Genomic DNA, 16006 nt, shown 5'->3' on the forward strand with positions numbered 1-16006 from the left:
CCCCAAAAAAAAGCCAACCATTACATCAGATGTTTGGCTTTACAATTGTGGGGAAAGGTTATTTTTCTTCTAACTAAAAAACATTCTTATATTCTTAAATCCCACTTAAACATCGAAATCAAATGTCTGGGTCTACCGTGTTGTCTACAAGTTACAACTCTGACTCGCACGCTGCTTCATGCAAGTTATACCTTGTATTAATATATTTGGTAAAATCTATCAAACATATTTAATAGATACGTAAATACCCAAATTAAAGTCACTCATAGAGCCCTCGTTATTCGTGAAAGACTTTTACTCTGAAAAACGTTTACCGGAAGTGCCGTGAATTGTCCAGGCGTTAGGCGTTTTATGCTTGGTGAACAATTATACGAGGGTTTACTGACTTGGAACGAAACGGTCAACTGATTGCTTTTTTGTTTAGATACCCCACAGGGCTACGATATAACAGAGACCTGTACTGGTGACAAGGACGACAAGTATTGTGGAACCGGCAAGTCGAACGGTTATCAGAAGAATGGCACGGCCAAAGAAAAAAACTTGCCAATGTCTAACGTTATAGCCTTTTGCTAAAACATACGGCTGTTTAATTATTGTACAACGAACGACTCAACCAAGACAACTTTATTTTATTTTTTTTACTTTTTTTGTCCACACGACGTGGGTTTGACATTTGCCATATAAAATGGAGGTGACATTCCTTTTGAATGTATATTCCACACTTTTGTGCCTCTTTGCCGTTCTGAATGGACTCGCCGACTGTACTGGAGGTAAGTCAATAATACATCGTACTAACGCTATAGTGTGTCGGTTAGTGCGTTAACTCTACACCGTTATGGGACATCTTTCAGCTCCCAATTTTTTCAAGATGAACTACCCGCCCGTTTACTGACGACGATTTAGTTACACACCGGCCGAATGAACTCAAGACTACGATATTAGTTGCCTACCACTACTCTGGTTTAAAGCACATTATTGTGTTATTTTCTCTGTCCTAAACAGAAGCATACACTACCCATATTGTCTTCAATATTACCACTTTCCCCCATGACGTAAATCTGGACAATATAATGATCTTGATTCCGTGTTAAAATGGTCGATATTGCCTAGGATTTCTGTTATTGGAATAATGGAAATCAGCATAGCTGTCCATTATTGTGCTCAAAGTCTGCAGTACGTTATTGAGCGTATACAAACTGGACATAGGCCTATACAATGCCTCTAGTCAAATGGTCATTATTTGTAATATACATATTTCTGTATTTCCCAAATAGTCAGCTAATAATTACTGCAAAGCATGCGGTGTACTAGGTGAACATTATCAGTGCACATTTAATTTAGCCTAACATTTCCCATTTTCTCCTTTACGTATCCTCTTATGTGTGTGTTTCTTTATTATCAGCATAATCCAATGCCCCCTGCGACACTAACTGCTGGTCTGCTCTACTGACAGGATGGTGGAGGATAATGAAGTTACTTTAATATGACTTGAGAGCAGACATAGTCCTTAATGTCTAAAGAGCTGCTACTCTGCACCTATTTGAATAAGTATGTGAATAGGCTTCGAGTCCTAACAGCAGCCATTTCCTGGCAGACTCAGATGCCTGTATGTTGCAATGTCGACATCCCGGAAAGAGTGAGACACACATTACTGGCTTGTGTAAAACATCTTTCACTTCCTATATGTGAGGGTTACGCAGAGTTTAAAAAACAGAAAAATATTCAACACAAAGAAAAAGGAAAATAAGTGATTTTCGATGTTTGAGTGGTGTATTTGAAACACAATCTTTGGTGGCATCTGTGTGGACCCTGTGAATCTTTACATGTGTTCACATTGAACACAGCCTACATTGCGATTGAACTTTGTATATGATCAGTGTTTAGCCAATATTATAATCATTGTTATTCATTATCTATGATCAGTTGAATAGTGGTTATTCTATATTCAGACAAAGGATCTGTATCAAACAAATATATCTATATACACACATTGTGTGGATCAGGTATTTTTTTGGACCAAGCAATGTGCCGTCTGTAAGCATCTTAAGCAGCTTACGGCTGGAATTACGCTGCATGCTGAACAGCTAGAGTTCTTGTCACCCAATGGCACCCTACACACCAGTCAGCCTCCCAAACATGATCACATTTCTGTTGATTCATTTCTCAGAGGAAACGGCTCCAACTAGTCATTTATAGTTTGCCGTCCTCCCATTGGGCGATTAGATACGGTAGCAATCTTTACTAACTATAGTCATAATAATAGACCTCTGAAGAATAGGTCCCGCCTCCGAGTGGAATCTAGATGGAAAGAGTGTTTAGTTCAAAACGTGAGCGGCTTTTACTTCTTCGCCACCTACAGAGTTTGTTATGTACGATCATTCAAAAACCCCATGTTATTTCCCATAGATATTTAACCGATGGAACCAGGAGCCTCGGAGGCGGGACTTATTCTTCAGAGGTCTATAGGGGTGATGTTGATTTGACATGATAAGAGTCAACCGAAACTACCCCTATTATCCTCAATGTTTGCATGTGTTAATGTCTGTCTTAGATACGGATACAGGTGAAGAGACGTCATAATGACCATCTTTCGCGTTACAGCTAGGTTGTCATCTGGCTGGCCTTGTGGTGACACGATCACATCAACTATTGCCCGCAGATCGCACACACTACTACAGGTTACACACAAGGGAAGCCCTATGTCCAGTATTCGTGTGTGTGTGTGTTTGGGTGCGCAATGCGCATTCACACACGCATACTGGGATTGCGTCTCCCCTGTGTGTCCCAACATCATATATTTGAGTTGGGTTTGTGATGGAAATTCTCTGAACTGTATTGACAACGTAACTGTCTTAAAGAAAAGTTGTCTCTGCGCTGAGAGGCCCCTCAACACAACAACCATACAAAGGTAGAATTGCGGAAGTGAGGCCAGAAAGGTTGGCAGCACACTGCAGATAGGGATGCTCCTACTCCCTTCGGCCCAGGATGTAGCTGTGAATCAGCCGAGGCCATCTCAGTCCTTTTTACTAAATTTGCCATGCAATCAATGATCATTTAGATGTGGGTTTTCTGAGATCACAAAAATGTCACCTTGAACCACTTGAACCCAGCCCCATCCACCCCCATCATCCTGTGTGGCTCCTCAGTCGACTCTGTGGAGTCCTGCCGCTTCCTGGGCACCATCATCACCCAGGACCTAAAATGGGAGCTCAACATCAGGTCCCTCACCAAAAAAGGCCAGCAGAGGATGTTCTTCCTGCGCCAGCTGAAGAAGTTCAACCTGCCAGAGATTATGTTGGTGCACTACTAAACTGCCATCATTGAGTCCATCTTCACCTCATCCATCACTGTCTGGTACACTGCTGCTATGGCCAGGCCTATTCAACTAGCGGCCCGTGGGCCAAATGTGGCCCCTCTTAATTTTTTTCTGGCCCGCAAGAGGTTGCATGCAAAAAATAAAGGAGAAACATAGTTGCATGCAAATCAGGTTTCTGTGTGTAGCTAGCCAGTATCAGTACCCCACAATCAGGAACTGGCATCACTTATTCTGACAATGTTTGGCTCAACCGATAAGAGTGAGTTGGAACTCTCCCCTCTGGCAGGAGGCTGCGGTCCATCAAGACCAAAACCTCCCGCCACTTGAACAGTTTCTTCCCCTTTTCAGTTGGGTTCCTTAACAGGTCCCAGGACCACCACCCCCACTGACTGAAACTGACTCTGGCACTCATACCCATCACCAATTTGTAAATTCTTATACATTTTTAAGTATCTTTTAATTTAGTTTTTATTTTATTCTATTTTATCCTATTTTTAATTGATCACTTATGTCCCTGCTTGTTTATATTGTGTTAGCTCTCTCTCTCTCTCACTCACTCACTCACTCACCGTTTGTTCATTGTTATTGTCTTAATGTATGCACCTTATTCACCAAGCCAAATTCCTGGTTGGTGTAAAACACTTCTTGGCCATTACCGGTAAATCCTTTCTGATTCTGATCTCTCCCCTCATTCGTTAGTGTTTTCAGATGAGCATGATGATGACAGCAGGGACACGGGCTGCAGCATGTGAGATGTAGGCCATTTGGTCTGTAATGAAGTACAGCTGTTTATTGTTCACAGTACATTGTTCATTATTGAGTCATGATTCTCTCTAAATACTATATGCTCGAATATGACAGATTGGGTAATACTTATCATAGCAATACTTGTTGTTCGTACAGATATTTTGGTGTTTGGCAGCAACGATAGAAAGCCCATCCTAGCGTTGCACAGCCAAGGGTGTTCAGTTCGGTATTGCAAACACTAGTCACTGGTGAAAACACAGGCTGTTTTTTGTTTACTTTATAGGTGAGCTACACACTGCCACATGTGGATAAATAGCAAAAGATCAAAGTGTCCTCAAACTATTTTCGATGCTTTGAAAAAGAAATGTAGAGACAAGAAAAATAGTAACTACAAAAAGTGATAATGAATCTGGGTCAAGGCACTCGAGTTGATTTTCTAATGAAAGAGTCTTTAGTGAGTGGGCTGTTGCAATAAAGAATATATACACCGTGCGGGCATGCTGCTTCCCTGGGGAACAAAAGAAGAGTTCCCGCTGCCTTTGTTCTTCTTCATGTGCTATATTGTAGTGTAGTATAGACTGCCTTTGTGCACTCATTCAATGGATCTTCTCAGGTGCTCTTCAGTGCACTTTTAGTACAACCTTTTAGATCTTCTGTTTGTAGCAAATGTGTGTGTGTGTGTGTTGGACATCCAAGGGAGAGGGTATGTCACTGTACCTGAGAGGGTGACCTGTCCTTGACGTTTGTTGTCATGGTAGCTATACTGTAGAATGTAAAGATCAGCTTGGGGTGTAGTAGGCAAGAAAACTACTGTAATGTTTTGAGCCCCCAGGCCAGTCCGGAACTGAGAACTTTGAAGCACTAAAACCCCTCTGTCAGCTGTTTATCAACATACCTACAATGGGATCTCACCGCCACGATGACAACATGGATGATGGATGTGTTTCATTATCAGAGTTGTCTGTAATAGACAGCTCTGATAATGAAACACATCCTCCGATGTGGTTCTCTTGACAATTCCATCGTTTAATGATGTTTGTCTCCAGCTGGCACGGTCACCAGCAAATATCGTGTCTGGTATTATTTAAAGTATTAATGGTCTAATCTGTAAAAAGAAAAAAGATGTCATCTATGTTTTTGGTTCAGCGTGTTTCTAGTTGAGGGTGCTGAGCAGCAGGGATTAGACAGCCCTTCAGATTGATGGAGTCTGGTTTTAGGTTGTCCACACAGCATCAGAGGTGAATACTTTCCTTTGAGTTGGAAGGACACGTAAATGATGCTTGTGATATTGGACTTTGAGACAATAACTGTGATGTAGGATTTTGACACTTTAAATGTGACGTGGTAAGGTTTTTAAAACTTATTTCCCTCTACAAGGCTCCTCCAATCAGATGGCGCACTTCTCCTCTTACCAACTCACAGTCCCACGGTTGATCTCCAACAAGCAGAGGCGGGATGTGAGGGACACGCCAACCAATCAGGTATGAAGGTTTTGACCTGTTGCCTTTTCGTCTGCTATATTTTTGCCTTTACTTAGTTTGCATTTGCATGTTAGAAAACCAAGAGGAGATCTGGGTCCAGTCCAAATAGGATTGAGTGATAAATGTTAAAGGATAACCAGACACTTTGACGGCTCGCCCAACCACTATGAAAACGGTAGACACTTTTTTGACCATTTCGGCCTATTACAAGGGCCTCGGTATAACCAGGGGGGGGGATGCAGCAAAAACGTTTGATCAATAACCTCAAAATGGCTAGTGACTTTTGCAGTAGCAAGTGTTTAACCAATCTTTCACATCTTTAAACTTGTGCATTTCAGTCAAGATTCTGACCAGGGTCAATCCTTAGCACTCTGTAATCAACTACATCACATCACTTATCATCTGAAATCAATAGTTTCAGTGTGGGGTTTTCCTTAAACTAGCTTATAGGCCTTGGTTTATGCTAGCATTCCACTGTAAGATGACTGGGAGCCTTGCTGTATGGGAACCCTGGGAGAGCTGGCAGCCTTTCATGCATCCTCTGTGCACTCTGACCCCAGGAAGTCACACTCAGCAGACAAACAGCTGACCAGTCGCATCTCTTTCCTGATCCCGTTGACAGTGGGGCTACATTCAGAAAGTCTCACTCTATCGATATTTAAAGGTGCTTTGGGCTGCATTTAAGAGCTAGGAAACATCTCTCAATGGCAGATCATTAAACATTGCAGAGAGCAGAGCAGAAATATTTTCTTCTTCTGCTCTCTCTCTTTATAACTTTAAAATCGTATCTACACCAGCTTCAAATTTAACAAAAAAGAATGAAAAGAATAGAAGTCTGCTACGTTTATCCTGACTTGGTTCATAGGCTTGTTAGGTTCTTTGCCACATTTCTGAATCTACTTAGTCATATCCAGAGTTTTTGAGCTTGATCTCTGTGCCAGAGATGACTCACCTTTTTGCCACAGTGTGTGTGTTCGAGGGGGCACCCAGCATCTGCTGCCTGCTGGGTAATGTAGTTTACCGCTGACCGCATGTCCTCATTAGCTTCAACTCTGACTAAGGACCTTGAGTACAAAAGAAACACCATATGGTGCGTGTGTGTGTGTGTGGGGGGGGGGGGGGGGGGGGGGGCTCATGGATCTGTCACGTATGTGTGTGTGGGTTGGTGTTGGCATGGACTAGTGTGTGTGTGTGTTTGTGTGTGTGTGGGCATGTGTGTGTGTGTGTGGCAGAGGGTACCAGGTGAGTCAGAAGCCACAGACAATGACCTTGTATTTTTTGTTTTCATCATGTCCTTTTCCTCTTTCCCCATCTGTCCGGCCAGTTATTCTCAAACAAGATGAGTACATTAATGAATAGGAAGGACATAAACGTATCTGTCTTTCTGACTATTTGTCCTTCTATCTGTCACTCTCGCAAGGTGTCCTACGGCATTAGAATCCATGGAAAGGAACACCTGGTTCACATGCAGAGAAACCAGTAAGAGAATATTGAAAGGTTGTTGTGATTGTGTACTGCATTGTTTGTTGTGATGTGTGGTCCTTAACCATGTGTGGTTTGGTTTTTACAGGCTGCTGCTGGCTCATGACTTCACCATGTTCACTTACAGTGATAATGGAACATTGGTCACAAGCAGGCCACCTGTACAAGTACGCACACACACAAACACACACGCATAAACACATAGTATAATAATCGTGTTCATCTGAGGAAGTGAGAGGATGAGTGAGGGAGAAAGAAAGAGTTCTGGGAATGAAGGAAAGAGGTTGGACACAAGACTTTGGGAAAGCTGTTCCGCCATCCATCTCAGTCGTACACAACCAGAAGCTTTATAAGCTCCTATGGGACATAGAAAGCAACACTGTGTGTGTGTGTGTGTGTCTGTGTGTGTGAAAAAAACTGAGATAGCAAGAGGACACACATCCTGCCATAAGCCCTGAACATCCAGAATGCAAAACAGTGACTGTGCTGAAGCGAGAAGAAAGTAAAAAGTGATTATGGCTCTCATGCGTTTTAGCCTGTACTTCTAAGTGAGTGACGGTGGGCTTGGGTATTGTGTGTGTGTTGTGTTACAGGATCACTGTCACTACCAGGGCTACATTGAAGGCGTGGAAGGTTCTTCTGTCGCGATGAGCATCTGCGATGGTCTCAGGTATTGCCCAGATTGAATGCCCTAAACGCCTTATAATTGTTGTATTTGACATTACTTGACACAAACCATACTCTACTATTGCAATTCTAGACTGTAGACGAAGTACTTTCCCCTGGTTCCCCTGAGAACCTTTCCAGCAGCATTGTTGAGTTGTGAAGGTGCACTCATGCACTATGTCGTGTGCTAATAGTGTCTGCACAGTGCTGATGTGTGCGTACACATGGCTGATTTGTGTGTGTGTATGTGTGTATGTGTGTGTGTGGACGGTGCTGATATATGTGTGTGAGGGCACAGTGCTGATGTGTGAGTGCACAGCCTGATGACACGGGGCTGATGTGTCTATGTATTTGTGTGTCTGTGTGTGCACGGTGCTGGTGTGTGTGCAGGTTGCTGGTGTGTGTGTGTGCACGGTGCTGATGTGTGTGTCTGTCTGTGTGCACGGTGCTGATGTGTGCATGCACTGTGCTGATGTGTGTTTCTGTGTATGTGCACGGTGCTGGTCTGTGCGTGTGTGCACGGTGCTGATGTGTCCATGCACTGATATAGTGTGTGTGTGTGTGTGTGTGTGTGTGTGTGTGTGTGTGTGTGTGTGTGTGTGTGTGTGTGTGTGTGTGTGTGTGTGTGTGTGTGTACGGTGCTGGTCTGTATGTGTTTGCACGGTGCTGATGTGTGCATGCACGTGCATTGGCCCGGGAGAGATCTAATGACAATAATCAAAATAAATGAAATGAAAACAAATAGTTGAAGAAATCCCATAACTGATTCTTTCTCTGTCTCCATCATGGTCTTCTTCAGGGGTGTGCTCCATCTATCTAATGATAGCTTTGGAATGGAGCCTTTAGACTCTGACCCACAGCAGCACATAGTGTACCGCCTACAGGATGTGACATCACAGCCCATGGGCTGTGGCACGCCACACATAAAGCACGGGTACGCGACACATGCCCAGTATGGCTCAGAGGAAAGCCATCGGAATATGGGTCACCACAAGCGGGTGGGTGTACTCACGCACACACTCCCTCTGCCATTTCTCTGTCACTCACTCATGGACACGCGTGCACACACATCGAACACGCGCGCACACACCAAACACAAACTCTTACTCTTTATTCTACTTCATTTAAGAATGCTCGATTCTGATTGGCTGGGAGGGGTGCATTAATCCGGCATTTGCCCGCTGACTTGTCGGTTCTACTTGCTGCTAACTGAGCACAGTAGATCAATACGCCGCTTGTATCGTTTTCTATCACATGCATTTCAAACATGAGGTCCATTGTAAAAATAAACCTTGTTTAAAAAAGTTAAACAAGTGTTTAAAGCATGTTTGATCGATCGTCATTAAAGCTGAATTGATACGAATGTAGCAACTACATTATTAAACTAGTGATCAGATGCAGCCTTGTGTGGTTGCTATAGAAACGAGTTACCTACAGCTGAGCTAACGTTATTCACCTTAGTTCTAAAGGGAACTACTTTTCGAGGGAGATGAACTTAAACAGAGTATACATTTAATAAGCATGCAATACGAATAAGAAAAAGTCTAATTATTAAAGTATTTGAATTGTTTTATTATGTTGGCCGGCGAGAAGTAGAATAAATGGAATAATCACCTCAAGGCAGGGCAATAAACAGCTTGATATGCCCGCCTCGTGGAAGGTTACCGCCGTCGACTTTGTCTCGGGCGGTAAGCCGTCCACGAGCCGGGCATATCAAACTGTTTATTGCCCTGCCTCTCGGTGATTATTCCTTACTTATTCTACTTCATTTAAGAATGCTCGATTTTGATTGGCTGGGAGGGGTGCATTAATCCAGCATATTGCCCGCTGACTTGTCGGTTCTACTTACTGCTGACTGAGCACAGTAGATCAATACGCCGCTTGTATCGTTTTATATCACATACATTTCAAACATGAGGTCCATTGTAAAAATAAACCTTGTTTAAAAAAGTTTCTAAAATGTGTCGGAAATCTATCATAGGGTCAGTCGATACATATTTTTGCAAGCGAGATACAATGTAACAACTACGTTATTAAACTAGTGATCAGATGCTGCCTTGTGTGGTTGCTATAGAAACGAGTTACCTACTCTGAGTTAACGTTATTCACCGTAGTTCTAAAGGGAACTACTTTTCGAGGGAGATGAACTTAAACAGAGTATACATTTCAGTGTTTCCCCTAGAATTTTTTTTAGGCCCGGTGGTAAGAGCTGATGGTGTGATTTGTTATACATTTTTCACGGGATGCTAGAGTATTTGTTGGTTATTTCCAAATAAAACACTTGCTTAGCCATCACAAGTTGGTTAAATTATGGACATATAAAGAACGAGGCTAGTGTTTCGCGGGGGCGGTAAAAATGTCCATGGTAACGGCGGGCTGAACCAATCAGACGTCGCATTTACTCGATCGGTTCATGGTATAGTTCTTCTGCCGGAGAATAAACAGTGTTTTTCTAAAAACAAAGTTGATTTAATATAAACTAATTTCATGTACAGGAGCATAAAGCACCAATACATATTGAGATAGCTGGTGGTGAGCTTGGATGGTTATGATATTATGGCTAATAATAATAATAATAAAAAAAAATTTTTTTTTTTTTTTTTTCATTTTTTTTTTTTTTCTCTTTTTCATTTCTTTTCATTTTTTTGGCCGGTTGTTGGCCTGGCGGGGGCGCTCGTTGGCCTGGCGGCCCGCCAGGCCTGAACAATGGTAGGGGAAACACTGCATTTAATAAGCATGCAATGCGAATAAGAAAAAGGCTAATTATTAAAGTATTTGAATTGTTTTATTATGTTGGCCGGCGAGAAGTAGAATAAACTGACTAATCACCTCAAGGCAGGGCAATAAACAGTTTGATATGCCCGGCTCGTGTTACCGCCCTCATCTTCGTCTCGGTCGGTAAGTCATTCACGAGCCGGGCATATCAAACTGTTTATTGCCCTGCCTCTCGGCGATTAGTCCTTACTTATCACAGTGGTCCCAGCCACTTTGACCACCTCACACGCAAACGGTGAAAGATCGATAAATACACATGTAGTAGCTGAGCAAAAAGTCCCAGTTTCCACTGTACATAATTATGACTACTAAAAGGCTGTGGCCAGGGGGTATGGTGCTCCTAGTGAGTTTATTTAGCAAACAAAAATGAACACAAAACATCAATGGAGATCATTACAAATGGCAAAAACATGATGAATGCACAAAGGGAAACCATTTTTGCATTAACAACCCATTATACTTTATTTACTTAATCTATATGATTTTTTTTTTTCAATGATTTATTTTATTTGTTCTATTATTGTAAATCTGTCTATTTCAAAAATAAAATCCCATGTACCACATGCAGTGCTTTTGCCAAAGGTTAAAGAAAGGCTCTATCACATGCAAACAGTTAACCATTGGATTTGATGTGTATATATAGCTAATATTGTGTTTGTTTGCGTTTGTGTATTTGTTTATTTGTGTATGTGTATTGACTCCAGGTACGCCGTGCTGTTCTCCTTCAGACCCACTATGTTGAACTGTTCTTGGTGGTCGACAATGAACGGGTAAGATGCAGCTCTACTCAACTACAGAGAACCCTGTTCTGTCAGAACTACAGAGAACCCTGTTCTGTCTGAACTACAGAGAACCCTGATCTGTCTGAACTAGGGATGTCACGATACCAGACATTTCGTAGTCGATACCAATACCAGTGAAATTCCATGATTCTCGATACCCAATTCGATACCACGTTAAAAAACAAAGCAACAAATCCCATGTACTTCAACATACACTCATTTATAAAAAATAAAAAACAGTGACACTGGCATGTAGCCTTCAAGTAATGAATAAAAATGTAAAAAACTGCTCTTTAAAAAAAAAAAAAAAGAACAGCAGCAAACAATATAAAGGGCAAACTGAGGCATAGTTCCTTCTTCTTTTAAACATGAATAGTAAATATAATTAAAAAAAAAAGTGTCCAAGGGAAGCACAGAAGACCTGGATTTACAACTTAAAAAAAAAGAAGATCATCAAGTATCATAGATTCTGTCGTGTTTTATTTGGCATTTTGTAAATCCATTGATTTCTCTTCGTACACTCATGGCCGGAAACGGAAAGGGGTCTGATTGTAGTCTTTTGGCTCGGTTCTAGCCCTACGGTTGAGACGGAGAACCGAGCGAAAAGACTACAACCAAACATAAACCCCTGTCTGTTACTGGTTCCGGTCCGGTTTCCGTTTCAATGGGATTTACAAAATGCCAAATAAAACACGACAGGAACTGTATTTCGCTACGATACTTGATTAGGAACATCAACGAACAACAATAACCACTCGGTGAGTTGCACATGTCTGAAAACGAAAGTTTAGGGTCGTTTTAAGGACAGGTTTGTGACTCCCATAGCCAGCCATTGTGAAGCAGGCAGGGGCGTTTCGAAACGAGCCAAATACCTGAGACAGGACCAATAGTCAACATTTCTGTGTCAACCACTATATTTCATCCTAGACAAATCAGAAAGGGGGCTCATTGTGCTAAATACCGTATTTGTCCATTAAACATGCGCCGATCACGTGAACGCACAACTTTTTTGTTTTTGTTTTTGCATCGCCAGCCATCCGCGGATCACTTGCCTCCCGAACCGTGACGCCTGGTTCACACTACATGCGTCCGTCAACGGATGACCGAGGGCGTGTCTGACGTATAGGGGACTAATCTCTGTAGACGCATACTGCAGCCAATCAAATCGCTTCCCGCTACAATGGCGATAGGTGGATATAAATACAAAAGATGACGCAAACAACAGGTGGCTAAAAACAATCCTATCATTACACATTTCTTCCTGCTTGTTATTACAAAATGGATCCAGGAATCGCGTGGAGTGTATTTGCATAACCGCGATCTGATTGGCCGACCGATGCCTGAAAAGGTGAACATTCCTCAACTTTTTGACGCAGGCCACGGAGCCGACGCCTTGTTCACACTACATGTGTACGCATGGGGACGCATGTAGGGAATCAAAGGCTACAGGCTCTCCTGATAACTACATTACAAAATAATATTTTCATTTCTAGGTTTCTTTTAGACACAAATAGAGACAATAATATAATAAAAATAAAATAATGGTTATATTAAATAAACAGTAACAAAGTTACTTTGTTGATTATCCTCTAAAGTTAAATAACTGTTGTTAATATTTGTGGCCCTTCTTTGGGCCTTGGGTGACATCTGGCCACATTTGTTATTCATTTATTTCAACGTTATCAGTTTACAATCTACAGTCAAACATTGGTATTCCCCTAACAGTTCCAATGCTCACAGAATGTGTTTTTGAACTTAGCATGGACTACAAGGTGCATTCCATTTTCCATGAAAGCAATACTGGGTATTGATACCCCAGACATGGTGGTATGTATCACATGTCAATCATGGTCTAGTCGCTACAACATATATGTAGTACACTTTACACAGTACACTGATCTCACCTAAGTGAAGCACCCAAACGTGATTCTGCGCCTCTCATCAGCTGCAATGAATTGCTGAGCAATTTCTCTCCTATTTAGTTTGTCCAGTTTATCTTTGTGGATATGACACACAGCAACATTGTTGAGCCAAGACATTCACAAGTCATTGTGCTTCGGAGCCAGGTTTTTAACCTCCGAAGACCACTGAAGCTTCTTTCAGCCTCAGCCGAGGAGGCAGGCACAGTAAGAAGCAACCGCACAAGTATTTCTACTTGTTCAAAGAGACCCCTGACTTCTGGCAAAATTCCTTGCAGAATGGTAGCATCTTCACTGCTTGACTGAAAGTCATACTTGGACTTGAACCTTGCTTATTGCACTTGAAGAGAAGGTCTGTACCCTTCTGGGTATTGCAGCAAAACATCATCATCTTTCACTCCTGTTGAGAGTACTTTTTCAAGTTTCCTGATAATAAGCGGGGCCCATTGTGATACATTGCGGGGCCCATTGTGTGAACCTAATCACACAGCATGCCTGCCAGCCTCTTCTGTTGTTCGTGACTCTTTGCAGTGGGCTCATGAATTGGGAGTTCTGTTTGGCCAGTCAATGAAAATGAAGTCCATTTGCGAGAGTAAAAGCACAATGCTCCTTCAACACCTGGGATGAAATGAAGCCACGGGAAGTCCTGATACCATTGTCTCTGAAATGTTAGTTTTATCTGCCAACTTCTGAGACACAATGGTCTTAGGATCTCTCTAATGGGGTTTTGTGCCCACAGAAGATCCATCCTCTGTTGTATCTCTGCTAAAGCCTCTCCCTGACTGTCAATGCTGCAGCCTGGTCTCTCCCCTGACACATGACCTTCTCCCTGTGCTACCTATTGCAACACAGACAATAGCATTTTAAAGTATAAATAAGACTAGTTCAGAAATAGCTGTGGAAATGCTAATCTTAGTCACTCTTATCCTATAGACATTTCCTTAGCCAGTTATTATTTCTCCTAAAATTTCTCCATCAATGATATAGATAATAAATGTGCAAAGCAAAACTATAAGTCACTTTATGCGATCTATATTTACCTCAGCTAGTTAAATTATTTTCTCACCTGTGACCCTGCATGATCATCCTTGCTGGCCACTGGTCCACTGTCTCCTCTCACCCTGCTCTTTCTATTTTGGCATTAAAAAAAAAATAAATAATAATAATAAATACATTTTGAAATAGAATTAGGAATACAGTAGTAGTAGTGAAATTGCTATCAATATTTTCTCTCAGCCAGTTATAACTGAGGACTTTGGTTATAATTTCTCCTCACCTGCTGTGAAGACCCTCCCTGTTCATTCCTGCTGCTGCTGGACTCTGTTCCACTGTCTCCTCCCTGACCCTGCTCATCTATTGTATGAAGATTAAAAAAAATATGTGCAAAACAATTGTGAGCACAAGTTCTGTGCAGAAATGCGAGGAGTGGGTTTATTCCTAGGTGGTAGAGTAGCCAAACTTGTAGTCAAGTAGGAGTATTGTTACTTTAGAACAGGGGTGCCAAACATACTGCCCCAGCCCGCAAGATGATTTGATCAGGCCCGCGTACCATACATTTATGTCAGTATGTCAAAAAAAGAAGTAAGTCTCTAGCCCATTCCTGTGATGAGTTTTGATTTTCTAAAGAAATAAACGAAATGCTCACTCCAGCCGCTAGGGGGCAGCCAAAATATATTTAAAAAAAAAGGAAGAAATTCCACACTTGTCCTTGTTTCACCACAAAAGTTATCAAGGGTGACATCCCCATTACCAAAATGTCTGTCAAGAAGAAGAAAAGTGGATTCAGAGTGCAGAGTTTTCCAGGAAAAATGGACTGAGAATTATATATTCGCAGAGGTGAATACAAAAGCAGTGTGCTTGGTATGTAATCAGCAAGTTTCAGTGCTCAAAGAATATAATATTCAGCGCCACTATGAGACTCATCATAAAAAAAAAATCTCCAATTGAAAGGAAGCAGAGATAGACTAATTTTTAGCTGATCTGAAGAAACAGCAGTCTACCTTTACTTTCAGACGCAAGTTCAGTGATGCAGCAGTGAAAGTCAGCTACATTATTGCTCACGAGATAGTGCAAGCATCCAAGCCATTTTCTGATGGTGAGTTCGTGAAAACATGCATGCTGAAGGCTGCAGAAGTCGTGTTCCCTGAAAAGCGATCTGCCTTTGCCAACATTAGTCTGTCGAAGAACACTGTCGCAGATAGGGTAACAGAGCTCTCAGGAGACTTGGGCAGCCAAATGAATGACAAAATCAAGTAATTTATTGCTTTTTCGGTAGCAATTGATGAGAGCACTGCTTTAACAGATATTGCTCAACTGGCCATATTTATTCGGGGTGTTGATGAGACTTTTACAATCACTGAGGAGTTCCTTGATTGGTGCCTATGAAGGACACTACAACAGCGAATTACATATTCAGCTCTCTCGTTGGAGTGCTGGACAAGGTCGGAGTGGACTGGTCCCATGCCGTCAGCCTGGCTACAGATGGCGCACCATCAATGGTCGGGAGAAAGGCAGGCGTTGCGACAAAATCCCGAGAGAAAGTACAGACCGCAAATGGGGGACAAGATTTTTGGGCATTTCACGAAGCATTTTCAAGAAGCGTTGTGTTGCAAAACACAAAAATGGATCATGTTATGATTGTGGTTGTAAAAACTGTAAATTTCATCAGAGCGCAAGTTCTGAATCACCGTCAGTTTGACACTTTTCTCAGAGATAATGACATTCAGGCTGGCCTAACATACCACACTGAAGTACGGTGGAGAAGCCGAGGTGCCGTGCTCAAGCGGTTCTTTGAGCTACGAGAGGTTCATGGAACTTAAATGTCCGCAGTGGGTGCAG

At 42.1% G+C, this 16006-nt stretch overlaps 1 protein-coding gene across 3 annotated transcripts in view; it reads left to right on the plus strand.

Moving 5' to 3' along the window:
- Positions 1-313: 313 nt before the first annotated feature.
- The window catches only part of adam9a (ADAM metallopeptidase domain 9a), a 35474-nt gene continuing 19781 nt past the window's right edge, over positions 314-16006 (plus strand). For all 3 annotated transcript variants that reach the window (XM_030359440.1, XM_030359442.1, XM_030359441.1), the window contains exons 1-7: positions 314-770; positions 5441-5544; positions 6965-7023; positions 7115-7193; positions 7620-7696; positions 8492-8690; positions 11172-11237. In XM_030359440.1, the coding sequence (XP_030215300.1) occupies positions 686-770; positions 5441-5544; positions 6965-7023; positions 7115-7193; positions 7620-7696; positions 8492-8690; positions 11172-11237 (669 nt within the window). In that variant the 5' untranslated portion in view covers positions 314-685. The remainder of the gene's footprint in view (positions 771-5440; positions 5545-6964; positions 7024-7114; positions 7194-7619; positions 7697-8491; positions 8691-11171; positions 11238-16006) is intronic.

The sequence above is a fragment of the Gadus morhua genome, chromosome 6 (assembly GCF_902167405.1).
Source record: "Gadus morhua chromosome 6, gadMor3.0, whole genome shotgun sequence".
In the NCBI taxonomy this organism is placed as follows: Eukaryota; Metazoa; Chordata; class Actinopteri; order Gadiformes; family Gadidae; genus Gadus; species Gadus morhua.